The sequence below is a fragment of the Rhyacophila brunnea genome, unplaced genomic scaffold, assembly GCF_057557595.1.
Source record: "Rhyacophila brunnea isolate RB1 unplaced genomic scaffold, BYU_Rbru_1.0 scaffold_23, whole genome shotgun sequence".
NCBI classification, from domain to species: domain Eukaryota; kingdom Metazoa; phylum Arthropoda; class Insecta; order Trichoptera; family Rhyacophilidae; genus Rhyacophila; species Rhyacophila brunnea.
In genome coordinates, this window is record NW_028232893.1 from 7,743,451 (window position 1) to 7,771,016 (window position 27,566).

Here is a 27,566-nt window from a genome sequence, read left to right on the forward strand (position 1 = left end):
GATTGGTTATCTCCTGTCTTTTCCAGATGCGAATGCGCTTGTCGGAGAGCCCCCCGCGGAGGTAAGAAGACCCAACACTTCCTCCTTGTGCATGCCTGCTCTTTTCTGCTTCAAGGTATTTATCATACCTCCCGCTCACTCACTCACCCAACGCCCGCCATCTCGCTGTCACTCTCACACGTCCGAATCGGCCACAACTGCAAAATCACCTATGATCGAAACTTGCAATATGATATTATGCAATTACATCATTACGTTGTCGACTTTATCGTAGAAATCTTCCCAGTGAAGGTGGTTACTCACCATTTCTAATCCAAGAGCATAAAAACATACAGACAACTGCATTGTGGGGTTATGTATGCTGGATGCATTCAGGCAATTTAATTAAGACACATTTTTATTTCACCCGATTCTATGATTCAAACCCGTGAGCTATCGAACAAGACAGTGGTGAAGGATACAGGTAGGCCGTTAAGATCGGACATAAATAATGCACACTAAACTTTGTCAGTCAACCATATTTGTTTTCATTCAACTGGATAGTGTTTGTTAGTTTTTAAAATTCAATTAAACCCTGCCTAATTCATGCCATAGTAGATAATAGTCAAAAAATATTCATTTATATAATATGAAATATCTAAAATTAGGCCGTGACCCTATACATAATTTTAGATATTTTATAGATAGAAGAATACTTTTTACAATGTTTTTATTATGTCGTATTCTTATTTGTCCGGTGGTTGTTTGTCCGGTACAAATCTTGCAATCGATTTTTAATTAACTTCCTGTCTAGCTAGACATTTGAAACGTTTAGAATATATCAGAACACGATGCCAATGCATTTTTTTAATACTTTTAGCCATCTTTAAGTAAAATTAAATTCATTTTCAGTTAATTCTGTTTTGTATGAAAAGTTATTTCAGAAGAAATCCGTAATCCAATCCACTTTAAATTATTAATATATACGTGCGTTACTATGGAAATCAATATGAGTGTCAAAATAACATTTCAGAATTATTTCTATCAAATACAATTTTTTTTGATCGTTTAAGCTAGTCAAGTCAAGTTTATATGATTCAACAGAAAATTTAAAAACATTGTATATAAAAAGTTCTTTTTATCTTGTAATTATTATCGATTATGGTTTGGTAAGCAGGACTTTTAAAAAACTAACCAATATCTGTAATATTTATTCTTAATTCGATGAAAACAATTAAGCGTGACTGAAAAGTGTGCACTATTTTTGTCGGATCACCCATAGCATACCTAAACTATTATGATTTGGTTAAGGCAAGGTTTAATTGAATTTTAAAAACTAACCAGCGCCATCTCCAAATTTTATTCTTAATTCAATGAAAACAAATAAGTATGACTAAGAAAGTTTAATGTGCACTGTTTATGTCGAATCTTAACAGCCTACCTCTGCCCCTCGCCACTAGAACAAGACACATGTCTGTTCACATTGTTTCTCTAATGACAAATCCATGGACATAGGTGATTTTGCATTTATGCGGTTCATATAATATTATTGTTTTCATATTCATACCATAGATGTAGAGTTACAAATACATAGTGTATTTTCAAGTTGACTTCATCGTTCTATCTTGTAAAACTCGTAAAGATGCGATTTTATTGAATAAGTTAATATTATGTCTGTTTAAGATTCTTGCACAGAAAACAACGTCTAACCGTTTCAAAAATCAATCCAATCAAAATTTGCAAACCATTCATTTTTAATAAGGTGCCTATTTGAATTGAATTAAATTTTAGTAAAAAAAAATATATATATTATATTCTTGTCAACACTACACCAGGCCACGAGGCCCAATGACAGTAGTGTAGTGAAACAGTAGTGCAGTTAGTAATTGAAGTGAAACAATAACAAACACCCAGGCTTTGAGAAAATCACATAAATATACATGCATACCTGCATACCTAATATAGTAAACTTTTTTTTTTATTCAATGAATAATTCACAAGTTTTGAGAATGTTTTTTTTATTGAATATGCATAATTTGAAAACACACTGCGGGTTCAAGTGCCGCTGGGTATAATTTTTTTTTGTAAAATATGCTTTCTATTAGTTATATATTTCTCTGAGGTGTTTTCGAATTATATATATACATAAATATATTCTCACCTCACCGTGATCGAACCCGGAGCCCCCGGATTAAAGGCCAGCGCTTTACGCTCTGGACTGGCTAATAATGTTCGTAAATGCCTGGAATCGTTGCCTTAAGAGTTTGTTTTTTATTCATATTTTTAAATTTTAATTCTATGTAAAACAAAAGTGAAACGGATTTGCGAGGTTTGCAAGATGGACCGATGGAATATACCGTTGGTGAATGGAATTTTGTCCCGTGTCCTTTTGACAGAGCAAGGATTTGATAAAGTTGGTACACATAACATTATGTTATTATTTTGTAACTTTTAAATGAATTTTTGCACTTAATTTGTTTTTTAATTGTGTGCAACATTTTAATTGTTTCATTTATATAGAAATAAACATAATTTATCGTGTAATTTAAAATTCAACTTTGAATATAATGTCATGACATTATTATTGATAATTGAAATGTTGAGGATTGAACGAATACAAGTGCACTGGTGGTGACCAATCTGGGTGCGATTGTAAATTTTTACATAACCGTTTTGAACATTCCGTGAATGAGGTTTCGTCTCAACTCCTTTCTTTCCTTGTCGCTATTCCAAGAAAAAAGATAAAAATATTTTCTTTTATGCGTTATGTCTGAAGATGGACAAGTCAACCCAAACCATTCTAATTGTATAAGATTGCTATGACATTGTATACGTCATTTCTACGGCACGTTCTTAAATGTTGGAAATAAAATGCTTATATATTTTTACGTGTCCAGAAATTTGTACGTATGCAGTTTGCCGTATCACACTTCACCGTGAAATGTATCGGAAATATATGGCCGTCTATTAAAGACCATCCAACCTCTTTGATTCGTATAGTACTAACATGTACTTCATGTCTAAATAATACACGGTTCTTGTCGGTTTACACTTTACAGGAAGCCAGCGGCAAACAAATTTCGAAAATAGCAGATACACTGGATTATTTGTTAGGTTAGGTTCTCATTCTTGAATTCATGAATTTTGACAAAATCAGCTATGAAAATTGAATTAACGTTCATATTGAATTTAATAAAATTGGAGACCGTATGGTATATGGTCATCTCTTTCCGATAAGAAAGCTCACGGTGAACTGTGCCACAGTGAAATGTTGTACGTACAATTTACATGCAATGTGTGTAATGTGAAAACTGCTCCTAACTTATTTTTTAATTATGTCACTTGTATCCGTTTCATCCTTGGCACCTCAATAACTGAAATATTAATGAATTCGTCTAAAAATAATATACTATTTCATGTGAAAAATTTTATGTAACGGTTTATTATAATTTGATTATTGCCATGATTGTAAAGAAGCTTTAGGACCCCCTAATTCGACGGTAGAATGAAAAACAGATGATATCTACACATCAAAAATACCGGTAAAGAATAACTGTATAAAAGATGATTACAATAATAATATACACTTACCATGTGTCGCTTGGGAGGTATTGTAACTTTATAATTATAATTATTTCCTGGGTTACTAGAGGGTAAAATGTTTGATAATTATTTCTTTTTTTATTTGTACAAATTTCATACAACGTATTTTCCCAACTTCGCCGTTATGTTCAACATATGTGATCCACGAGTGATATGCAACCGTAAATATACTCTTTAATTTCTTCAGCCTACCTTCACCCTTCGCCACTGACGCACGTGTAAAACGTTGATGTATTTAATGTGTACATTAATATCGTCTCTGTTCTGGCAGAACACACTAACTGGAGAATACTAGTTTTGAGTAATTGGACTTTGAAGTTGTTAAAATGTTTGAAATGATCTATCATGTGAGTTTATTACGTAATCGTAAAAAGGATGACTTTAAAATAAAGACTGTTTATTTATTAAGAAGGTTTCCAGACGGTAAAGTTTGAAATAAGGAACATTTTGGTATAACCAGTCAAAACAAATAATAAACTGTGTGACAAGTTGAAATACGATCTTCCCGAATGTAGCTCGTGATAAACATTCCTGTCAAGAAGAAAAAAAAAACGCCCGAGTGAGACTCGGGCTGGTCAGTGTGTGAAGTAAATCCGCGCCCGAGTCACACTCGGGATAAACAGTCGAGTGGTTAATAATTGAAAATGTCCCTCGAAGAAGACCACTGACGTGCGTAAATCACGTTCTTTGAACGCAATAGCAAAATTGGGAACAGGCTCAGAAGAAAGTGTAAATGATTTAATATATATAACTAATGAATTATTCCTGATCGAATGGACTAAGTGACTGTAAACTAATCAATATTAATTACTTTTACTTGCCATTTCTAATAAATACTTCACTTCAAAATACTTAATTCACCCAAACCCGTGCAAGACTGTCAACGTTGATCGTATTAAATAAATTGCCAAGCCCGTTGCATAACATAAAAATAATTACTACCGTGGTTAAAATAATAACCTATAATACTTTTTCTTACTTCGTTATTAATGTAGCGTTAATAAGTGTTGAGAATAACAAATCATCGTAATAATGCGATCGGCTGACGCGATTTATGTTGTATATAATTGTTTACTTACGATTAGGATTAATATTATGCTGTCAATACGCAAAATCCTATAATTATTTTGTATAACACTGTAAATCGAAATTACTGATACGCAATAAAAGTCTAACCAACAATGTGCAATAACGAACTATGTACCTAAAATATCTTTTATTACATAAATCCAATATGTACTGATGTCTTCCTGTATATAGATGTTTTTTGATTGGTGGTCAGGTATTTTCAGTTATAATTTTCTAGTATCAAAGTAGTGTTTCTCCAAGACCGTGCTTAGATTTTAGCGTAATGGCTGTACAGGCACTTATGGACTTTCACGAAAACGGTAAATGTATATATATCGCAGAAAACATACATATTAGGAAAAATCCTAATATGAAAAAGGTAGACCAAGTGGGACTCTAATCTTAAATTTTTCACTGTTCGGCTGGGCGCTTTTGTCTTTTGAGCTATGACTCATCCGGATTAAATCAAATATTTATGCCGTCGGACCTGTATCAAATTTCACCGAGGTAAAGCGACAAATTTTTTGATTAGGTAAGAATTTAATATTCTTGAAATATATCCATTCAGTATTCAGTAAAAAAAAAATCTTCATCAAGTATACATATTAAATTTGACTGTTTTTGTAGTTACACTCTTATGATGCTAGAAACACTCATAGTCAATTTTACGATAAAAATCGTACACGGTAGATGGATTGTTTTAAAATTTTATTTTTCAAAATATGTATTCGCTTTTGTACACATTTTTTTTAATGAGCGATCGTCTTCATGTATACAAACATTTTTTTTAAGTAGATACAAACAAGACTGTCTGGAAAGTCATAGTTGACAAGGTTTTAACTCTCACGATAAAAATAATGAAATATTTACAAAATTAGCTACGTTTAAATTGATACATATTTCAGCTTAAAACTGTTATTAAGGTGAAGCCTTTACTGAGCCTTTTTTAAAGAGGCACCTAGCGGAAAAATACGAAGCTTGCCATTTGAGACATTTTTTTGATAATTTACAATTTCAACTGTATTAATTATAATTAATATATATATGTATCTGAAAACATTAAAAAGGAAAATATTTTTAATAAACTATGTAAAAATAACGTGAGACCCTGCACCAAATTCACATTTTATAACATTTTTCGTAAATTGTAGGTCTTTGACTTAAAATAAAAAATATATTTTTTTTTAATGTTTTCAGATACATATTTATTAATTAATACAGTTGAAATTGTAAATTATCAAAAAAATGTCTCAAATTGCAAGCTTCGTATTTTTCCGCTAGGTACCTCTCAGGCTCAGTAAAGGCATCACCTTAACCGAAAATATAACGTTATTTCGAAAAAAAAATTGATAGAAAAAAGAAAAAGAAAATTTCACTACAGCTATTCAGCTATTCCAAGTAAAAACACTGTATGTTCCAAGAGGTAATAAAATGTTGATAAGTTTTTAGTCTATGCAAACCAAAAATCAGGTACATATATATTACTTTCTATAAAAGTGAAGCAGAGATTGAAAACAAACACGCGCACGTATACCTAAAATATTAGATATTAGATATATATAGATATTTTTTGCCTTCCTTATAATTTTGACCTCAAGCAACACACTATATAAACCTATCAATCGAATTGGTAGCTGAATCGTTAGTATAATTGTTATTAAAGGTTGACAATCGGCATGAGTCGTCGAGTCTGCTTGTCTATATACAGTGTTTATATTTAGAGCAGCCGAATTACTCGGAAGCTATAATTCTTCAAATAGGTTATAGATGGTTTTATATATAACTATATCGATAGAAACTATGAATCTCCATACATTTTGTTTAGTTTTGAATAGCGATTGTAGTTCTTTTTTACGTATTTCAAACAGTATTTAGTGTGTAGAGAAAAGAGCAGTTCTGTAATTCATTATTTATATTGTAGGCTAAAATTGTGCACAAATATACATTTTTTTTTATCAATGAAATAAAACTCAGTGTTTCCCAAACTGTGGTTATGCGTGAGATATGAAGGGGTTGAATTTTCTTTTTCATAAAAATATTTGATTCTACAGTGATTCACACAATATTGCCATCTGTGGTAGGCATATTATACTATGTGAAGTATATCAAAAAAGAACACTAATAATTTTTTTTGTACTATTTGTACTTTTAAAATCGAAAAAATAATTTTAACGTTACAAAATATAGAAAGAAAATTTTAACTGCCTGTCGAATGCACACCCCTTCTCTACTAAGCTGGATGCGCAGTAGCTAAATTGAGCGTAGTTATGCACAAAGCAGCCAAGCCACAATTTTGAAAAAAATGAGTTATTGTGATTTCCATAATCTCACACGTTTGTTTTACGTTCTGCACAAATCAGCCAAGCTGCTGTCATACAAAAATTTCATATAAATGCGTTTTAAAGATTTCGCAAATCGCAGAATATGACATTTTCGATTTGCATAAAGCAACCAAGCTGCTGTCATACAAAAATGTCATATAAATGCGTTCTAAAAATGTGCCATATTCGTTCTGCAAAAAGCAGACAGTGGATAATATTATGTACTTACCTAATTTTTAAAATCGTGACTGTAAGGTGTGTTTTTCTACATTCAATTAATAAATATTATTTTCTCAATTACATTTTATTATATATATTATAATATACAGATTTTTCATATAAAAAATAGTGCCAGGCAGCTAAATATTGATGTATAATTTACAAGTTTTTTGAATTATTTTCAGAATTTTGAAATTCCCATAATAATTTAGTAACTTAGAAGGCTATTTTTAAAGAAAATAATCAAAAATAAAGACTTTTCTTACAAAAATAAGAGATGGCTGCATTCTGCAGAATGAACATTCTAAAAAAAATCGTTTTACACAAAACACCCTGGACTGCTAAAACACCAAAATTTCATAGATTATATGCTTTTATCTCTTCAAAAGTTATAAAATATCATATATATGTATAATATCTATCATTCAATAAGTATAAACAGTATACAGAGGCTTTGCTGATTTAAATAAACACAATTTACATAAAAGTGCTTCTATCTCTGTTTGAAGTTTGTGTGGCTCGGCTGCTTTGTGCATAACTACGCTCAATTGTATTTTCATTATCTCCACACCGACCAAACCACTGTTTCATCTAAAAGTATAAACGTGTTGCACGTTTGGGAAACACTGAAAGGATTCTGTTGAGTGTAATTTCAATTTCCTTCAATATTCATTTTGTATTCTAATGTGGTGTTTGTACCTATATGTTGTTTTAAAAATCATCCGATTGATATAATTTGACAGTGCAACATTTGCGAACCGAATTATACATTACTTTCAAATTTCAGCGACTCTCTTCCTCAAGCGAAAGCAATGACAACGGAAACTCTAAGACCATAAAACCCACCAGCAACGGATCACCGGGATACACCTCCATCCAGGAAAAACCCGGACAAAACAACAATGAGAATGCAACCAAAAAAACCGCCGTCGAAAACAAAGGACTTAACAGTTACGACTCTAGGAAGTATAGCCCTAGGGGTTCCCCACTGCCTATCGTCCGAGATTTGGCTAACAAAACAAACAGTCCTAACGCCAAAATGAAATTTACAAAAAATGGTGAATTAGGGAATGCGTTTAACAAAATATCGACGGGAAATAATAATAAGAATTTGTCTAGAGAAGATGTCAGAGTTTTCGGCGGTGATACTGCGTCGAGAATGGATCAATTCATTAACGAATCCGCAAAAGACATTGTTTTACGAGTCGAGTTAAAACCCGCGTTGAGCACCAACAATTCGGCGTCTAGATTGTCACAAATGGGTGACAATTTAAAGAGGATTTCGAAGAAGTGTTTCCTGATGGCGGTCCACCGCAAGCAGTCCAGGCAGGAGTTGTACTTTCTGTCTCAGCATAAGCGGCGATGGGAGGTGTTCGGGTGTCCGTTGGTCGTTGAGGCCAGGAGCGGTTGCAGCGGAAGGAGTCTGTACTCGGGGGTGTGGAGGCAGGTGGAAAGGCTTCTGAGCGCGCCTCCGCCGGTCCCGCCTGATCAAGCCAATCACGCTACTGATTGGTTAGTTGTCTTTTAATATCACAATCATTTTTTGGTTTAATTGAATTTTAAAAACTAACCAACATCATCTGCAATTTGTATTTTTAGTTCAATGAAAACTAATAGGTATAATAATACAAGTATTAATTACTATTACAGCCCCAATAATTTCAGAGTATGTAAAGTTATCGCTAGATTCTCACTCAGTGATTACATTTCTTATAAATAATGATAATAATGGAATAATAAGTAATGGTCTTCCATGCACCACGATGTGGGGAAAACGTCGTCTTCTCTCTCTGACTTATCGAATCTTCACATAATCTCTTAGGGGTTTTGCCTGCAATGGGATCTGAGTATCCTCACTTCTAGGCTTTGAGTATACTTTGTATTATTAATTGTTTTTATTAGTTAAGATTAACGTTAAATTACCGCTTGGTACCAAGTCTTCGCCACTGTTTGACATTATCTGTTGAAGGAGACAAAACTTCCATATTTTATTAAATTACTGTTTACACCAAGAATTATTGACAGTATGTTGATAACATCATGATATTCATATTATGTTAGCCAATCGATGCGTATATTTGGCTCCAGCGCATCTATTCTATACACAAGGCTGCTATCGAGGGTAGTTTATCTTATTTATGTATTGAGGTATTATAATTGTTACAATAAGTTAGCCGTCTAAACCAAGGGTAGTCAACCTTTTTATACCTACCGCCCACTTTTGTGTCTCTGTTAGTAGTAAAATTTTCTAACCGCCCACCGGTTCCACAGTAATGGTATTTATAAAGTAAAGAAGTTACTTTACTTCATAAAATTTATAAAGCAGAGTTACAGTAAGTTAAAGCATATCGTCGTCGCGCTTGCAAAATCCGCTATGTAATAAAACACAATTTTTCAGGAGAAGGAAAAAACTGATTTACTCAACAATGCCTTACGTTATTTAAAAAGCAAATAAACTGAAAATTACTTCGGATTCAGTATAAATGATATTTTATAATACAATATTTAACACTTTAGTCGTAGTAATTTTTTTTTTTGTGGTTAAAAGGCACATAGCTTGTTTTATTTGGGTCTTTAAATCCATTTTGTGGTTGAGGCAGCACATAGCGGATTTAAATTAACGCGTATTTTAGACATAGCGGATTTTGCCCCGGGTAAAAAATGATAATTGCATAATTTAATGATATTAATTCTATGCGTAAAACATCTTTAACCAAGCCAATAGTCTGTATCGAACAAACCTTTATCTTCCCAGCCAAAATTTGACATATAAATAAGTAATAATTATCGAGTGAAGGGGAAATAAAAATATCCAGAGTAAGATGGATAAATAATTAACCCTTTCTAAGCGTTACGAATCCCGACTTAGTACAACAGTGCGCGTTGTGATTTCAAGCATCAATAAATCGTAATAAATGTCAGTCAAACATACACAAATAGAGTAGTAAAAAATCGGAGTCAAGTTCAAAAATGATTATGACAGAACCTAATATTTTATGTGACTCTAAAAATAAACATTCGTCGCCTAAATCTGATAAGAAATCACGAACAAGACTTCTTCATTGAAAAAATGCCAGCTTACTCGAGCGGCGCCATGACACTTACGAAATGGTGCTGGACTAATGCGTCGATGACAGATTAACAAGTGTAAGAACAGTTCAGTATTCTTATAGTCTACCGGCTACCATTTCGACAAATATGTCATACACATAATGAATAATAATATGGTTTATGACTTTTATGAGCATTTTTGTTGAGTGTGTTGAAAAAATATCAGTCATAAATAACTCATTTTTATAGCATCCAGGACATCTCAAACTGTGTAACTTTTGTTTGAACTCGCATACACATTGCAGCACTGCAGGCCGAGTATAAATAAATCATCCTTGAGAACTACTGGCTATTTGAGAGTGATGTACTTACCACCAGTGCCTGGTTTGTACCTACCATTGACCCCGAACTGAATGGAATCGAATGACACATAGTTTATATAACAAAATGGTTTATTTTTCGAATACCTATTACAATTCGTAAAATATTAAATTTCAAACACTTTTTGCACTTCTAAATGCTTAATAGTCACCACAATTTTATTTTCAAGTTCATTTGTTTTTTTTTTATTATATTACTTCAATAACCTGGTACTAGAATAGGTAATCTCTTATTTTATTATAATGACGTGATAGTAAGTAACTCGAGTTATTTTCGACTATAAATATAAGAAGAATTCTACATAAAAAAAATAGTAGTCATGAATCAAACCCTTTTGAATAGTATTACGAAAAAAATAATTCTCAAGTGTCTGTCTCACACCAGCAGACGATGATTTGCCGCGCAGTGTATAAAAATTCAGTAGCGCGGGACCTGGTGTTTGCGTAATACGACAATTTCCGCATTTATGCGGGAACGGGCGTCTGAGTGTTCGTGTCTTTTCTTTATAAATGGCTGATAACTAGGGTAAATAAATAATTTTTGTCTGTTTCACCTAGGTAATACTATAACCAGAAAATAGTATTTAAAAATGTTAATCAATGATAAACAAAGAGACATATTAAATCGCGGACTTCTAGGTATATTTAAATGACACCTGGTTCAAATTATTTTCCGAAACTATAAACTCGCGGATAATATACTGGCAGATAGGCGAATGAATGCAATCTCCAAAAGCATTCCTTTTGTAAAAATATTTTGTAAATTCACTTTGATCAATGTAACTTTCGAATATTCTATTTAACAGTTTACGCACCAAATAGTTTTTCAATCACTAAAAAACAATATAACTTATTATATCGCAAACTCGTATCGTTACAAACACGTCAGTCAAATGTCTTCGGCGCACATGCACTAAGAAGCGATAAGACACTATATACGCGGCAAATTTGAATTGGCCCGATGACTGATATATTTTTATTCAAGACACGCTCCCGAAAAATATTTATTTAAATTAGATAGAACAAAAGTTTAGGCTATCCATTGACAGATGTCAAGAGAAGGATGATTTTTGAATAAATTAAATCAATATTCGAATTATTCGCGCCTGGCGGAAAGCAGTACTAGGCAAACGAAAATCGAAATGACTTTAGTCAGCTGACGCGCGGATGACTCGCGCGTATAGGCTGACTAAAGTCAGTTGCCGCGTTAGAAAGGTTAAGGGGGGACATGCTCGTCGAAGGTCAAAATTGAGTTTTTATTGTATATTCAAACCATGATCCTGGACACTCCTTAAACGTTGTAGATGATCTATTTATATACTTTTGAAGCCTTATTATCTTTTATAGTTATTTTAAACATTTGATGACTGCATGAAGTATTTTTGTTACATAAAATAGTATTCTTTTAAACCTCTCGCTCTAATGTTTTAGAATATAGTCATATTTCGGTACATAACTGTGCAGTGGTGTTAAGATTTTTTACATTTATTAATTTTTAAACGCATTTATAAAACCATTAGCATAATTTATTACGAGATAATTTTTGTAAAATATTCACGATAAAAAATTATATTGATAATCTCTGTGATCCCAAATTTGACAAGAATTAGGCATTTTATTATTCAAAAAATCGGCAAGATTAACACATTTTAAGATGATTCTAAAGATATTTATTATAAGCTATGTCTTTGATCATTCAAGTGTGATAAAAATCTTATGAATAATGATTGCTTTATAATAATTATTGACCTAAGAATAAGGTAGTGTTTTTTTGAAATACGCCATTTCTTTTGTCATTCCCCAGTGGTTAAGCTACAACATACGGCTGTAGCCATAAATTGACAAACTATAATTGAAGTAAAGAGTAAAATGATATTAACGCGCGTGTTTGAACATGTACCGTTTAAAAAAAAATAAAAAAAAATTCGGTTAGGTACATGTTCAAACACGTGCGTTAACATAATTTTACTCCCTACTTTAATTATAGTTTGTCATTTTATGGCTACGGCCGTATGTTGTAGCTTAACCACTAGGGAATGACAATCGAAATGGCGTATTTCAAAAAAACACTACCTTATTCTTAGGTCAATAATTATTATAAAGCAATCATTATTCATAAGATTTTTATCACACTTTAATGGTCAAAGACATAGCTTATAATAAATATCTTTAGAATCATCTTCAAATGTGTTAATCTTGCCGATTTTTTGAATAATAAAATGCCTAATTCTTGTCAAATTTGGGATCACAGAGATTATCAATATAATTTTTTATCGTGAATATTTTACAAAAATTATCTCGTAATAAATTATGCTAATGGTTTTATAAATGCGTTTAAAAATTAATAAATGTAAAAAATCTTAACACCACTGCACAGTTCTGTACCGAAATATGACTATATTCTAAAATATTAGAGCGAGAGGTTTAAAAGAATACTATTTTATGTAACAAAAATACTTCATGCAGTCATCAAATGTTTAAAATAACTATAAAGGATAATAAGGCTTCAAAATTATATAAATAGATTATCTACAACGTTTAAGGAGTGTCCAGGATCATGGTTTGAAAATACAATAAAAACTCAATTTTGACCTTCGACGAGCATGTCCCCCCTTAAACAATTTTATTATAGCACATCAAGAAAGTTACATTGGATTATAATAAACAATTGTATAACCAACCTACTTATCGGGTTTTTAAAATTAACACTCTTCTTTAAGTAAACACAAATGATTGTGCAATGTAATGTAATTTCACATTTTTTATTGTTTAAATATTATTTGTCGACAAACCTAAATAATCCGCTATGTGCACTAGCGCTTGTAGTAAAAGGCGCATTCTGAAGTAAAGGTCAGTGCAAACTCCGTCATGTGTCATTAACAGGCGCAATTAATAGTAACTTTTTTTACTTTAAAATGTGATATGTGACCGGAATATTCATAGCGTATTTTGCAAGCCATTTTTAAGTGAAAATACATAGCTTATTTTGCATTTTTCTAAACTAGCGTTGATATTAGAAAACGGGTTTTACAGGCCCGTCCGTCGCGTCTCATTCTATCACATAGCGTAAAAATGTAAAAACGCAAAAAAAATGTTTGTCGGATTTTGCAGGCGCAACGACGATATAATAATAATTACTTACCAAATACAAATACTTTATGTAAGACTTTTGCTAAGTTTGGCAGTTTAAATCTTTATAAAACAACTTACTGTAGTTAAATCTATCTTTTTATTTATACTTTGCATACATAGAAGCATGAAGTCTGATGAAATTCCATTTAATCAATTTAATTATTAATGCGATCCCTGAGGCTGATGCTGCGAAACTAAATACTGGATATCTGGCTATAAAAATGTTTTTAAAACCCCTTCCGCCCACCATGAAAGTTCGAACACCCACTAGTGGGCGGTAAGGACCAGGTTGACTACACCTGATCTAAACTGTATCTCGCTCTGAAAGTTAACACAGCCAAGAGGGGTGCTGTTGAAACATTGCACTTATTGTCACAATTACAACTAACTTAAACGTACCCTCGATAACGGCCGATAGCAGCCTTATGTATAGAATAGACGAGCAGGACATGGATGTAATAATTGCACAAAGTAGACCGACTCGCCTAGTTAAAATGGGCCCCATATAAAATGTACTGTATTCGGTACCATTCCAGTGATGACAGCCTGGGCTACACCTTTCCGTTCACGCTGAGGGTGGTCAGTCGGGGCGGAGGGCGGTGCGCCGTGTGTCCATGGACCCGCTTCTGTCGAGGATGCGCCCTGCCCTGCACCGATGAACCGCTGCTTTTCAACATCGACGGTAACAAATCTCTTTGATCACAGCTATAAACTTACACTCAACTAATAAGCGACTCACATATGTCTCCTGGGGCCTTATGTTAGAACTTGCGAGTCCAAGTCGCCCGGTCGACATGACGTCATATGACATCATTGTGACGTACTACCGGAGTGATAATAGCATTCGAGAAATTAACGCTGCCCAAACACTGGCGTTATCCATTGTCCCCATACACAAATAGGTGTTTCAGCATGTTTGAGCCGTGTGCGTTGGGCGGCTTGCCTCGACCGTGTATTGGCTTACGTCACAATTACGTCATGTCGGCAGGTGACTTAATGTCACAAGTTAGAACATAAGGCCCCTGTCCCCTACCCGTATGGACTCGACAACGACACTCACTTATCGTTGCATACTTTTTGTCCGAGTAAAATACAGAAATAAAATGATTAAAGGAATGTTCTGATTTCATTTGTGCAACCCCTTTAAAGTGTCATTCCATTTCTAAGAGTATCCAGTTCGCTTCTTTGCTTACGTATGTTAGTGTCATGCTTTGAACCCGTGCGATTGACAATGGTTAGATGCAGGCACGCACACCTCACCTCACCACACCACTACTGCTATCCGACAATTTTACCTAATCATGATAAAAAAATAGTAAATCTGGAATCTTTTGAGATATTGAGGTGAAACTCCTGAACAGAACAGGAATCTCGAAAATAGTCAAAACCTCATAGTAATAATATAAAGAGAATGGGTATTCTTCGGCAAAATGAAGCCGTGTTTCTTGCATATGACGCACAGTAGGACCTCAATTTTGTTATTATTAAATTAACTATGAAACGCTGTACCATCTTGTTGCTTCTCAGTGCGGCTATCAAATTTAAACACAACATAGTTAACCATATTTTCTACTAAAACATTTCCACTGACTTTATATTTAAAACAAAAACAATAAATTTCAGCTACACTTGCTCGCAGTTTTTAAATGAATGTAGTCATTCAAATCAGTATTTACCAGCGACATTTACAAAAAATATTTAATTCACCCGTAGAAATTATATCTTACTCTAACGCATATTGTGGAGATATTAGTGTGCCGAATGCTTTCTCACTCGCACTTATGGTTCGTTTTTGTTCAGGCCTTGGTAAAAGGCAAATATTTAAAAATCACAGACACTAATTTTATCATTAGTATAGATCACTGCATTATACACCGGCAATATCTGTTTGGAAAAGATCCAACCATAAAATTGATATCAACAATATTTTGGACTCAATTTTCTACTCACTTTCCTTTTTACATAACCGCGACTCACTTTGCAGGATTACCGGTCACCCCGAGCACTGCATCAGACACCCTGCACCAACCGCCATCCACCCCCGCGTCTCCAAGACTTGGCAGGCCTTACCCCGGCGGAAAGGGCTTTAAAGGAGTCGCCGATCAAACAGCCACCGATGAGGAGCTGGAGAGGTGTCCCGAGGAGTCCATCTTGGATCGATTGGACTTTGCGGAGCTCCCCGATAAAGGGAGCGATACTCTGATCGCTATTGATTGGGATCCCACGGCTCTGCATCTGAGATATCAGAGTAACCGGGAGAGGGTATGTTGACGATCAAAAATTTTTATTTGATGTTGCTAGCGTTCAGTTTGTGTTTTTCAAAATTACTTATCAATCTTACAAATGGAGTTATAGCCAAAAAAAGCAATCAACATAAAATATTCAAAAAAAATTAGGCTTAGTTGGACTGGAGCTCATGTCTTACATTTTCCGGTTGTGACCCCATTTTATAGAACCCAAGTGACCGGCGACCTCGATAAATAATTATAAAAAGGCTTTGTAATAGGGTAAAGTAAACGCATCGAAAATAGATTTTCAGTGTAATATAATTAGCTTGAAAATTCATGGTTGAGTTTTTGTTAATGCCAACCTAATGTCATTCTCAATATTTAATCTGTTTCTTGTTTTGGTTTTCAAATGAAAAAGGGTTAAAAATCCACTCTCACAGAGATACGTATAAGCAAATGGTAGTAAAACTCGAAAGGCATGGTAACATTTGGATATGACTGTTACATGGCACACCAGAATTGATTCATAATTTTTTCATGGAATACGTTACGTGCCGAGGAATCATTTTACAGTTCCAAGAATTCATTTTGTAGATTTGTTACTTGCTACATACATCAAGGGAAGCAAAAAATGGATTTCGTCCCAGTGTAGCTTCTTCATGATCTGTCAGCTCAGAGAAGTAGCGCTGGAGTAGGGATTGCAATACCGGTATTCCAGTATTTATCAATACCGGAATTTTCGGTATTAAGAAAGCACAATCGTTCACGTTTTTGAAAATGAATTATTAGTTATGTGCTGCTTAAGGGCGGACGTGCTCAGCGTGGGTCAAAATGGAGCTTTTTTTCGATTTTTTAAGCATGATCCTGGACATTCCTTAACCCTTTATAGGTCATAAGCGAAAAACGGATAGTTTTGAGACCAGCAACATTAAGGTCTATATTTCTATAATTTTACAAGTTATAAACACCCTTATGGGTTTTAATCATTCTCAGATAATGCACAGAGGTCTTGAATCTGACCAATCGCCCTGAAGTTCGCACATATTGAGTATATTACGAAAAATGTATCCCGGTCAGTTATCTGACCGGTGTCCATTTAGCGACATGATAGCTGCCAGTTTTTCAACAACAGTGTTTTTAAGTTCTTGTTTTTTGAAAATTGTGACTTGTTTACTAAAAACAAAGTATGCACATTTATACTATACATACAAATATATAGTTTTTTGTATTTCACCTATAAATTGTATGTGTTATAGTAAAATAATATCAAATTATTGAGTGGCATGTCGAAAATCTAACCTCAAATTGTATAATTTGGATCCTTTTTGATTTACATAATATAAACACTAAAAATAATTTCTAAACCACAATACGTCATAATTAGTCGCTATCGAGTTATTTGATGATATGTGTCATTCTTTGAAAAAATGTTTTCCATAAAAATCGCGGGTAAAAATAATTGTTTTTGTTTTCATTCAAACTGTAATAATTTTTTGAAATACATATCTCAGAATGAAATAAAATAGTTATGGAATGTTATATGTATAAGTAGAAGCCTATATTGCAGAACAAAATTTTGTTTTTATTGTCTGAGGATGGAAAATGGGAGAAGCGGAGGTTTTAGTGCGAAAGACCTTGAAGACATGGGTAAAGACGCATCCCTGAGATTATTTGAAGGAATAACAGAATACCAATGTGTGTTGGATAATGAAAAAAAAACCTATTACACATCTTCACTTTAGAAACAAGTTGGCTGATCAGCTGATAGGATCTTTTACTTCACGAAAAAGGGTTGGTCGACCTCCATTTCCTGACGATATCAATTCAAATCATTATCCAGAAAAATGTACACTTCGTAGATGTGGTTATTGCAGCACTATGCTGAAAGTGATACGAAGCTCAGTAACAAATTGCAAAGTATCCCTTTGCATACCGTGTTTTATGCCGTATCAATTATCTGAACAAAAGAAAAAGCCAACAAGGCCTTAGAAATGTTTATTATTTTGAGAAATTTCTGTAAAATTGATAAAGTAATTATTATTGTTACAGAAATAAATGAAATTATAATTTTTTCGTAAAAAAAATTATTAAAAAAAATTTTTGTGAACAAATATTTTTTTTACCTAAATGGACACCGGTCAGAAAACTGACCGCTGGGAAATCGATAATTACGAAAAAACTATATACATTTCAAAAAAAAAAATATTTTTCTGTTCATCAAAATAAATATAGAATACATAAAAAAAAAATTTAAGCACATATCTTTAAAAAAAAAAGTTGTCCTATAAAGGGTTAAACGTTGTAGATAATCTATTTATATAATTTTGAAGCCTTATTATCCTTTATATTTATGTTAAACATTTGATTCATAAATGTGCAGTGGTGTTAAGATTTTTTACATTTATTAATTTTAAAACGCATTTATAAAACCATCAGTATAATTTATGTCGACATTATTATAGTGAAATATTTACGATAAAAAATAATATTGATAATCTCTGTGATCCCAAATTTGACAAGAATTAGGCATTTTATTATTCAAAAAATGGGCAAGATTAACACATTTGAAGATAATTTTAAAGATACTAATTATAAGCTATGTCTTTGACCATTCAAGTGTGATAAACATCCTACGAAAAATGATTGCTTTATAATAATTATTAACCTAAAAAAAAAGTTTTAAACGGTACATGTTTTTAAAAATTAATAAATGTAAAAAATCTTAACACCACTGCACATTTATGTACTGAAATATGACTATATTCTAAAACATTAGAGCGAGAGGTTTAAAAGAATACTATTTTATGTAATAAAAATACTTAATGCAGTCATCAAATGTTTAAAATAAATATAAAGGATAATAAGGCTTCAAAATTATATAAGTAGATTATCTACAACGTTTAAGGAATGTCCAGGATCATGCTTTGAAAATAGAACAAAAGCTCCATTTTGACCTACGCTGAGCATGTCCCCCCTTAAATGCAAATATATTTATATAAGTAATTGTCGCGATGAATTATCATAATATTATTTCGAAATATAAAACATCGTGACAAAAACAATTATTCTGTAATTATTGATGACTGTATAGGCGTTGAATTTAAGAAGCTTTTCCTGCAGCCGAACTTATTTGCACTTGATGAACTTTTGAGGGCTTTAGTTAAAATTATCAATATATTCAAATAATTTGTAAAAAATCACTAGTTCTACAATTATGATCAGTATATATTTTTAAATGTCAACATAATAAATGTAGGTATGTAGGTTTTTGCTATAAAATAAGATTTTAATAGCTATATTTATTGATAAGCACTTACCTCTGTTTTTTACCTCTGTTTTTTTAATGTTTAAGAAATACCGGTATTCAACAAGAAATACTGAAAAACCGGTATCGACATTTTCATTCGGTATTGCAATCCCTATGCTGGAGTTTGTTTTCAAGGGATTCGAGATGATAAATTCCTATCTACGACACCGGCACCTTCAGATTCAACATACAGAAACAAAATAAAACATGTCGTAATTATAGATAAGAGAAATACTTTCCGAACACTAACTCAAAAAGTAAATTTTATTGGTTGGTTGTCATTAGGGGTGCGATTTGGTTAAAAAACACTTGCGACCCCATTTCAGTTCGCGACCCATAGGTTGGGAACCCGTGCTTTAAGCCAGTGCTCCGCAACCGGTGTGCCGCGAGACGATGCTAGTTGTGCCGCGGAGCATTTCTTAAAAAAACACCAATAATTTTGTATATTATACAATACTTACTTAATAGCCAAGTTTGCGTACATGGCTGGTAATACATTTGAGCACCTGCATGAACTTCATAAAACAATGCAAGGTCAGAATGAAAATATATTGACGTGATCTGATAAATAAGAAGGCGTTAAGACAAGGATCTCTACAAATGTACCGAAGGACCTACCAGACCACCAATGAAAATAAGCAATACATTTTGGATCCGTGTCAAAAACATTTAACTTTGCTTCAAAAGAAATTTCATCATTACTTTCATACAATCAATACGACTGGATTCGAAACCCTTTTGCAACCAATGCCGAAATTTTTATAGAAGCGCTTAATTATTCTATTTTCTGGATTTTGGTCAATAAAGAATATCCTCGTATTTCTGACAAGGCCATCAAACTAAGTAAAGTAGGGCTAAAAACTTTTACGTTCATTGGCACAAGCTCAGGTATCATATTATTAATTAGTTATTTTATTGATAATACAAATACATGGGAATATGTTTGGTTCTTCGTCGTGCGTTTTGTATATTTAATTATTTATCAAATAAGTATGTAATGTAATTTTGGTGCATGTCCCCCACAAGGTGGGGGGCTCTAGCCTGGGGGCCCACGCTCAGGGGGGGGGGCGGCGTGGCAGGTCAAGCAGATTAGTGAGATAAACACAAATTACAAATTTGCTCTAATAGCAAAAAAGGCGCTGATTTACTTCGCTAACCTTAATATTTTAACACATTATGGGATACAATTTATTATTATTGTGTCAATACTCGACAAACAATTTATTATTGTTAATCCGACAACTAACCATAATTCAAGTGGATGTATTAATAAATACAAAAAATCGTTAAATATAGAATCAATACGATTAATTTGACTTATCACACTGTCTTTAACCTTAGCGATAGGTAGGGGGGCACCGAAGATTCTGGCCTGGGGTCCATGTTTTGGTGTATAAATTGTTTTATGTGTGGTGTGCCGCGGAATTCTGGGAAGACCTTTAGTGTGCTGTGGGTGAGAAAAGGTTAAGGAGCACTGCTTTAAGCTATTGATCGGTGTATGATTGATGCAAACTATTTCAAATTACTACAATTTATCTGAGGTACTTCAAATTCTGCCGATTGGAAGGTGTAGTCATTAGAAATAATTCGCATGAATCATACACGGATACCATTTCAACCACACCAAGAACGTTACATGTCATCTTGAATTCTATAAAGCTCTCTCCTGTCATAGTCAAGCTCTTAGTTCTGCACCATCTCCACCATAAGGCTGATACTGATATGTATTTTTCTGTTATTCCAGGCGTACATAGACCACAAGTCAGTGAGCGAATGCCGGCGTCTCCACACTGCGCCTGTTGAGCTCTCGCACTGCCTGCGTGCGTTCACCTCCGAGGAACGGCTGGAGGAGAGATACAAATGCGCCATCTGCCAAGATCACCAACCCGCCACCAAAAAACTTCAGATATGGCGGCTTCCTCCTATATTGGTAAGTCAATAAATCGTCGGATTTACTTTCAAAATACATAGATAGTCCCCTATTTGGTAGGTAGGATAGACGTCATTGTGCGGTTACTTGTGAATTGTACGTATTACATTTTGCCGTAGCACAGTTCACCATGAGCTGTCGTACCAGTACGAGATGGTCTTATAGCATTGATATCAAAAAATGACGCGTTATTCGTGGAGTATTGCAGACAATAATGTTCCAATTTTACTAGATTCAATTGGATATTTGTGATACTTAAAAGCACCTTATGGCTAACCTACTTTTGGATCATTCAGAATTTTGCATTTACCTACCTATTTTTTTCCGTCTTTCCGTTGTAGTCCTGTGCTTTTTATTACGTATTTTTAGCTATTTTATTTAGACGTGAATTTGATCTCAATGCTAAATGGCCATCGGTTTCCGATACAACATCTCACGTTGAACTGTGATACAGTCATTGATATACTACTGGATGAATCATATGCTTCTTAAAATGCGATCATATGCTTCTTAGAATTTTCAGCGACTCGGCCAGTGTTAAAACTTACTGTTTTAATATCAGCGGACTTAACTCGATATAAGCTCACTTAATATTTGTCTCGAAAACGACCTGGCAATAATTATGAGTAAGCCCGATCTAGCTTGCATCTTACTCTAACTAATAGTCAGCGCATGACGATTTGCTCTGACCGCTCAGACATGAATTTTTGGTAGCTTGCAAGCTTTGGGTTGCAGACACCCTTAGGGTCACTATTCCAAGAACGCAAATTTAGTTTTACAGCCAGGGCAATACGGGTGAAATTCGGGAATCCATGTTAACAGTCTTAACGCATTATACCTACAAGGAAATATTATAAGGCGATATTCGTAATATCTTCTTTTGTGGTACATTTTTAAAATGACACTTGTATGGGAACTCCTCATCTAGTAGTATATCAATGGATACAGCTGCATACATACAATTTTCCGGACACATTATTGTGCATCAGATAAAAAATGGTGATTTTGTATTGGCAGTTGTGAAAATAAGAAATATACATCATTTGGAAACACCTCAGATATATACCTACTAGAAAAAAATATGACGCTTGATGGGACTGGAACCTGTAACCACAGGATTCGCGCCAATGTGCTTTATTAAAATAAAAAATAGGCGGAATTATATCTAATACTTCTTTTTGCAGATAATTCATCTGAAACGCTTCCAGTATGTAAATAACAAATGGATAAAATCTCAAAAAGTGGTAAACTTCCCGTACGAAGACTTCGACCCGACAGCGTTTCTGGCCTCCGTACCCCAGGAGACCATCCTCAGGCACGCAGACCTCTCCATTCACCGTGCCAACAAACTCCTGCTGGCGCCCAACGAGAACGAAGAGTCCACCGAAGAAGTGGACTACTCCGAGGGCGAAATCACCAGCAGTTGCGAATTGACTACCAACAAAAACTACGATTCGATATCGAACGTGTCGTCGAATTTACCAAAGCGGTCCGTCAACTCCAACGACCAAGAATCTGATACTCTTAGTAAGATCAACGAGGATTTGAGTATAGCTTCGAGTGTCCCGGAGAAATTGAGGCGCGGTAGTGGTAATCGAAAAGGATCTGTCGTTGTTTCTACGCGGGAGAGACTGGAGTCAACGAGCCTGATTAGAACACCGATTATCGATGATAATTTCGTGGATTATCACCAGCATAAGTTGAAACCTGACGAGGATCCGTTTGATTTGAAGTATAAGCTATACAGTGTCGTGGTGAGTATTTAATATAGCTTCTTCTTTCTGTACCATACCTACCTATTATTGCACATTGACGATGATTTTGGCTTTCTTTTCCCTGTCTGTTGCTACTTTAAATAGGATTGAAGTTCGGAGCTCAAACCAGTCTCGGAGATTCTTGAACCAACACATTCTTCTTCCGCCACGGTTTTGCTTACCGGAAATCAGTGGCAAAGGGTGGAGGTAGGCTGTTAAGATCTTCGACATAAATAGTGCACACCAAACCTTGTCAGCAGCTGTTTTCATTGCAGATAGTTTTTGTTACTTTTTAAAATTCAATTAATCGGCTCCATGCCTTTATAGTGTCGCCCAAAGTATACCAAAACTATTATGGTTTAGTTTAGGGAGGGTTTAATTGATTTTTAACCCGGCCGCCGCGTCAGTTTCAATATGAAAGAAGCCCGCTCTGCGGTAATGTTTTTGTAAATGCTGTGCTTCGCTGTATTATGATAAATACGGCAATTAAAAATAGCTGGTATAACTGTTATCATGCCTAGATACATAAGGTTCGAAGTGCCACACTAAAAAATAGAATCGATTGTTGAATTTAGCTGTGTATACTTCAATAAAATCATTGATAGTCCCTTGTATTGAAAAATCACGGAGCCATGTTTGATGACGTAGACACGCTTGTGCGCCCATAAAAATTAATAAATCACTCACTATAATATTTTACTCATGTTAGAAACACTTAAAAATGCCATTAAAAATATTGAAAATAATAGCTTTTATGTGTGTGTCGCATATTATTACATATTTTATGGTTCGCGTAAAGTTGAGTCCACACTGGTTGAAATATTATAATAATTTCTTTTGTTATTTTTTGAGTGAAATTTGGATTTTTACTAGATTTAACTTTTCAGTTTTATTGAGCATTGTGTTATGTTAGTGATTGTTGTTTTATGTTTTATAAAAAAAACAATATTTATTTTGTAAAATCTGCGTAATTTTTTCTTAAGTGCTATAAAAACATTTTTTGCGTGAGGTTTTAAAATTTTATAAACATTAAATTGCATGCAAAGATAATATGTAATATAGTTGAAAAGTCAATATTCCATGATTTATATTTTATATTATGTTGTATACCCGTGTGTTTTTTTTATACTTACGTTTATTTATACGCTTTATATATTCCTTCATAGTAATTCGTAATTTATTGGTAAAACTCGCAATCGTCCTAACTAAATAATATATTATATTTTTTCATTCCGTGTGGACGCATCTTTACAAATATTTATGACTTTCAATAATGAGCTCGATTTATGACTTTCAAACAATTGGGGTGACACATGATGACATGACCATGAGTAATAAAAATAAATGACATAATCCAGAACACAAGTTCAAGTACATATTTAGAAATATTTCGACACACATTATTTATTGTTTTCGGTTCGGTTTTTTGGTTGTCTTTTTTTCCGCAAACATGGTGTTGTAAAGATCGCGGTGAATATTCAACTTGACACGATAAATCACTCGGCGCACACTCAACTCGAATGAAAATATTTTGTATGCCTAGTGCGCAGGCGCTGTAAAATACCGCGTAGATTTGAACTGATGCAATCGTACCGGCGAATCTCAATATATCGAGAGGGTTCGAAAGATCGATGATTATGAAATTAAAACAACATATTTTTGACAAAGTTATATAAGTGGAAGTAGGCGGATGGATCGGGCTATTTTTTAATAAAATTCTCAATGCCGCATGAAAAATATTTCTTGCGTTATCCACAGGTCAAGGTTTGCGTATCTGACTGCTATACGGTCGCCCATGTGTTACGTACTAGCCGTATCCTACTGGAATACGGTCGCCGGGAAAGGGTTAAAAACTAACCAACACCATCTGTAAATTGTAGACTTAGTTCAATAAAAACAAATACGTATTACCAAAAAAGTTTAATGTGCACTATTTATGACGGATCTCAACAGTCTACCTCCACCCTTCGCCACTGCAGCACAGAATATCTTCGAGCTAAACACTACTGGTTTAGGAAGGGTATAATTGAAATTTAAAAACTAATCAATTACATCTGCAATTTGTATTCTTAGTTCAATGTAAACGGTATGTCTGTCGGAAATTAATATAGCCTGTTCATATTAATTACGTGTTGTACAGGTACAGTTGTGTTGGAAAGTGTGACAAAATTTAATCATTATCTTTAGCACCGTTTTCATAGAAGAATGTTTCTCTTCGACATCTTTGCTCCACTATAATTACTAATGAATTAAAAATCTTCTAGAGTCACTCGGGAATGATGAACGGGGGCCATTACGTGGCGTACGCGCAGAACCCGAACGGCACGTGGTATTGCTACAATGACAGCTCATGCAAGGACCTTGCGTCGCCGCCATCCATCGACCCGAGCTCCGCCTATATGCTCTTCTACCAGAGGACAGGCCTGGACTACAAACCGTACCTGCCAGATACTGAGGGGAAAACACCAGTGCCAGGACTTTCGGATCCTTCAGACGGAGAGAATAGTGACCTTAAAAAAATGTGCGTAATTGCGTAGTTGGAATGTTGCCTTATAATTATTATTATTTATATCATACACCTGCGTTATATTGTCAGGTTAATATTCTTACACTTTAAACCTTTGTTGAAATACCTTCTTCCCTTGGCGCCATCTTCTATTGAAGGTCGGCGTAACAAATTGAAGTACATCTCACTATACTCGCTCAATCGTGTCAGATCACCTTAGATATTGAGCCACTTACGGAGGTTTCGGAGCCAAGAAATTCCAGTGTTATAAAGGATGCAGTTTGACAATAGCTATTAATTATATTGGCTTGCTCTACCATTGCTACCCATTATGCTGTGTGTATACCGTAGCATAATAAACATGCAGCTTCCTTCAAATTGCGCCAGGTATGTCCATGGGACAACTTACTCTTGTTACGTTGTCTTGATGAAAAGAAACCCGTTTAATGTAGAATACTGTAGTTCATTCAAAGCCTTTTTCTCTTCACTCTCAGCTGATATAATATGGGATGTCACTTACTGACGATCTGATCGGTATCCTGCAGATTTTATCTGGAAGAGTAAGGTCATGTGTTGATGAAATAAAATATCTAGATACTGACAACTTTAATTTTAGACACGGTAGCACTAGTGTTGCGATGGGAATATTGCCAGTGTATTGCGACCTATTAGGTGACCATCGTAGTCCAGTGTGTAATGCACCGGTTTCACATCCAGAGACGCCGTGTGAGGTCACGATACATTTACGTGATCTTCTAAAGGCCTGGGTGTCTTAAGTGATTGTTTCACTTCTTTTACTGATATTGGACGTCGTGCCCTAAAGAACATTTTTTTTTCGAACCGCCGCGTCTCAAATTATAGTTGTCGGTATCTGAGCTGATCTTTTGCTTCCATCGTTTAATATTTTGGACTTGGCGGATTTTGATTTTTGTTAAGTTTTTTTTTTTTGTTAAGCATGTACATTTCAAATTATTGTTGTATACCAGTAAACGCCAAATATCGAAACTATGTCGTTTAGGCCGTCTAATGTGAACGGACATTTATGATGAAACATGTTATTTGCATATTTAATAATATATCAAACGTGAAACGTTAGATGAAATGGATTTACTGTCTTTTGTTTTTTAGGTAATATTACATTTTTGCTGTATGGCAAGATTTATTCAAACTACTCTTATCCTTGTAAATATTATTAATCTGCTATTTTTAAATTATAATTATATTTTATCAATCTTGTAGGTATATTGATATTATAATATGTATGTAATGGAATAAAATGCTTGGCTTTTTGTAGGTTAGTACAGTAAAACCCTGTTAATTCGAAATCTGCGAAACCGAAAATGGAAAAAAATTCGAATTACGAAATAAAATACCGAATGTATTACAAAAAACAGTAAAACATTTTGTAACATTGTATACCTATATTGTAACAGTAGGGACCTATTATGGTTCATTCTTTGAATTAGGGATTGCAATACCGAATGAATATATCAATACCGGTATTTGTCAAAAACCATTAAAATCTATTTCGAACACTATTTTATAGCAACATAAAGTACCTATCTACATTTATTATGTTGACCTTTGTAAATATGCATAGATCATAATATTTTAGAACTGCTAATTTTTACAAATAGTACCTATAAGTCCGGGTAAAGAAAAATCTCTCTGAAATTCAACGTTGGATCAATAGAATAATTGGAATTATTTACTACGAATGTTTTCTTTTTTGAAATATTACGTTAATTCATCGAACAATTCAATAAGTATATTTGAGGGATTTTGTTTTAATGATGTTATTTAACTTTTGTTGGTTTCAGTCAATGACATTATTAATGGACGACGCACTCAATACAGTAGCTAGCAAGTAAATTCGCATGTATAGGTAGACGTCACGCAATTTCCATTATGCGATATCACGCATCGGGAATTTATAGCAATATGACCTTTATTGTAATGGCGTTAGAGCAGTGTTTCTAATGTCAATGTTCATTTGAGCGAACCCGTTCGAACCGAACCATTCGGCAGACCCAACAAAAAGCATCAGGAATTTATAGCAATATCGAGGGTATACTTGCAGAACGCATT

The 27,566-nt window shown here is 34.0% G+C and overlaps 2 protein-coding genes across 4 annotated transcripts in view; one reads left to right on the forward strand and one right to left on the reverse strand.

The window, feature by feature from the left end:
- Positions 1–27,566, forward strand: part of Usp32 (Ubiquitin specific protease 32) — a 75,073-nt gene that overhangs the window by 39,429 nt on the left and 8,078 nt on the right. The window contains exons 19-25 of one of the 3 annotated variants that reach the window (XM_085950114.1): positions 27–115; positions 7,978–8,702; positions 14,290–14,435; positions 15,738–16,015; positions 21,033–21,218; positions 22,403–22,972; positions 25,237–25,493. In XM_085950114.1, the coding sequence (XP_085806240.1) occupies positions 27–115; positions 7,978–8,702; positions 14,290–14,435; positions 15,738–16,015; positions 21,033–21,218; positions 22,403–22,972; positions 25,237–25,493 (2,251 nt within the window). Of the gene's footprint in view, positions 1–26; positions 116–7,977; positions 8,703–14,289; positions 14,436–15,737; positions 16,016–21,032; positions 21,219–22,402; positions 22,973–25,236; positions 25,631–27,566 lie in introns of those variants that run through there. The other 2 variants (XM_085950115.1, XM_085950116.1) reach the window with 2 other exon arrangements.
- The window catches only part of Tbc1d22 (TBC1 domain family member 22), a 443,277-nt gene continuing 426,389 nt past the window's right edge, over positions 10,679–27,566 (reverse strand). Inside the window, exon 4 of the transcript XR_015071133.1 lies at positions 10,679–11,852. The gene's annotated coding sequence lies outside the window, so the exon portion shown is untranslated. The remainder of the gene's footprint in view (positions 11,853–27,566) is intronic.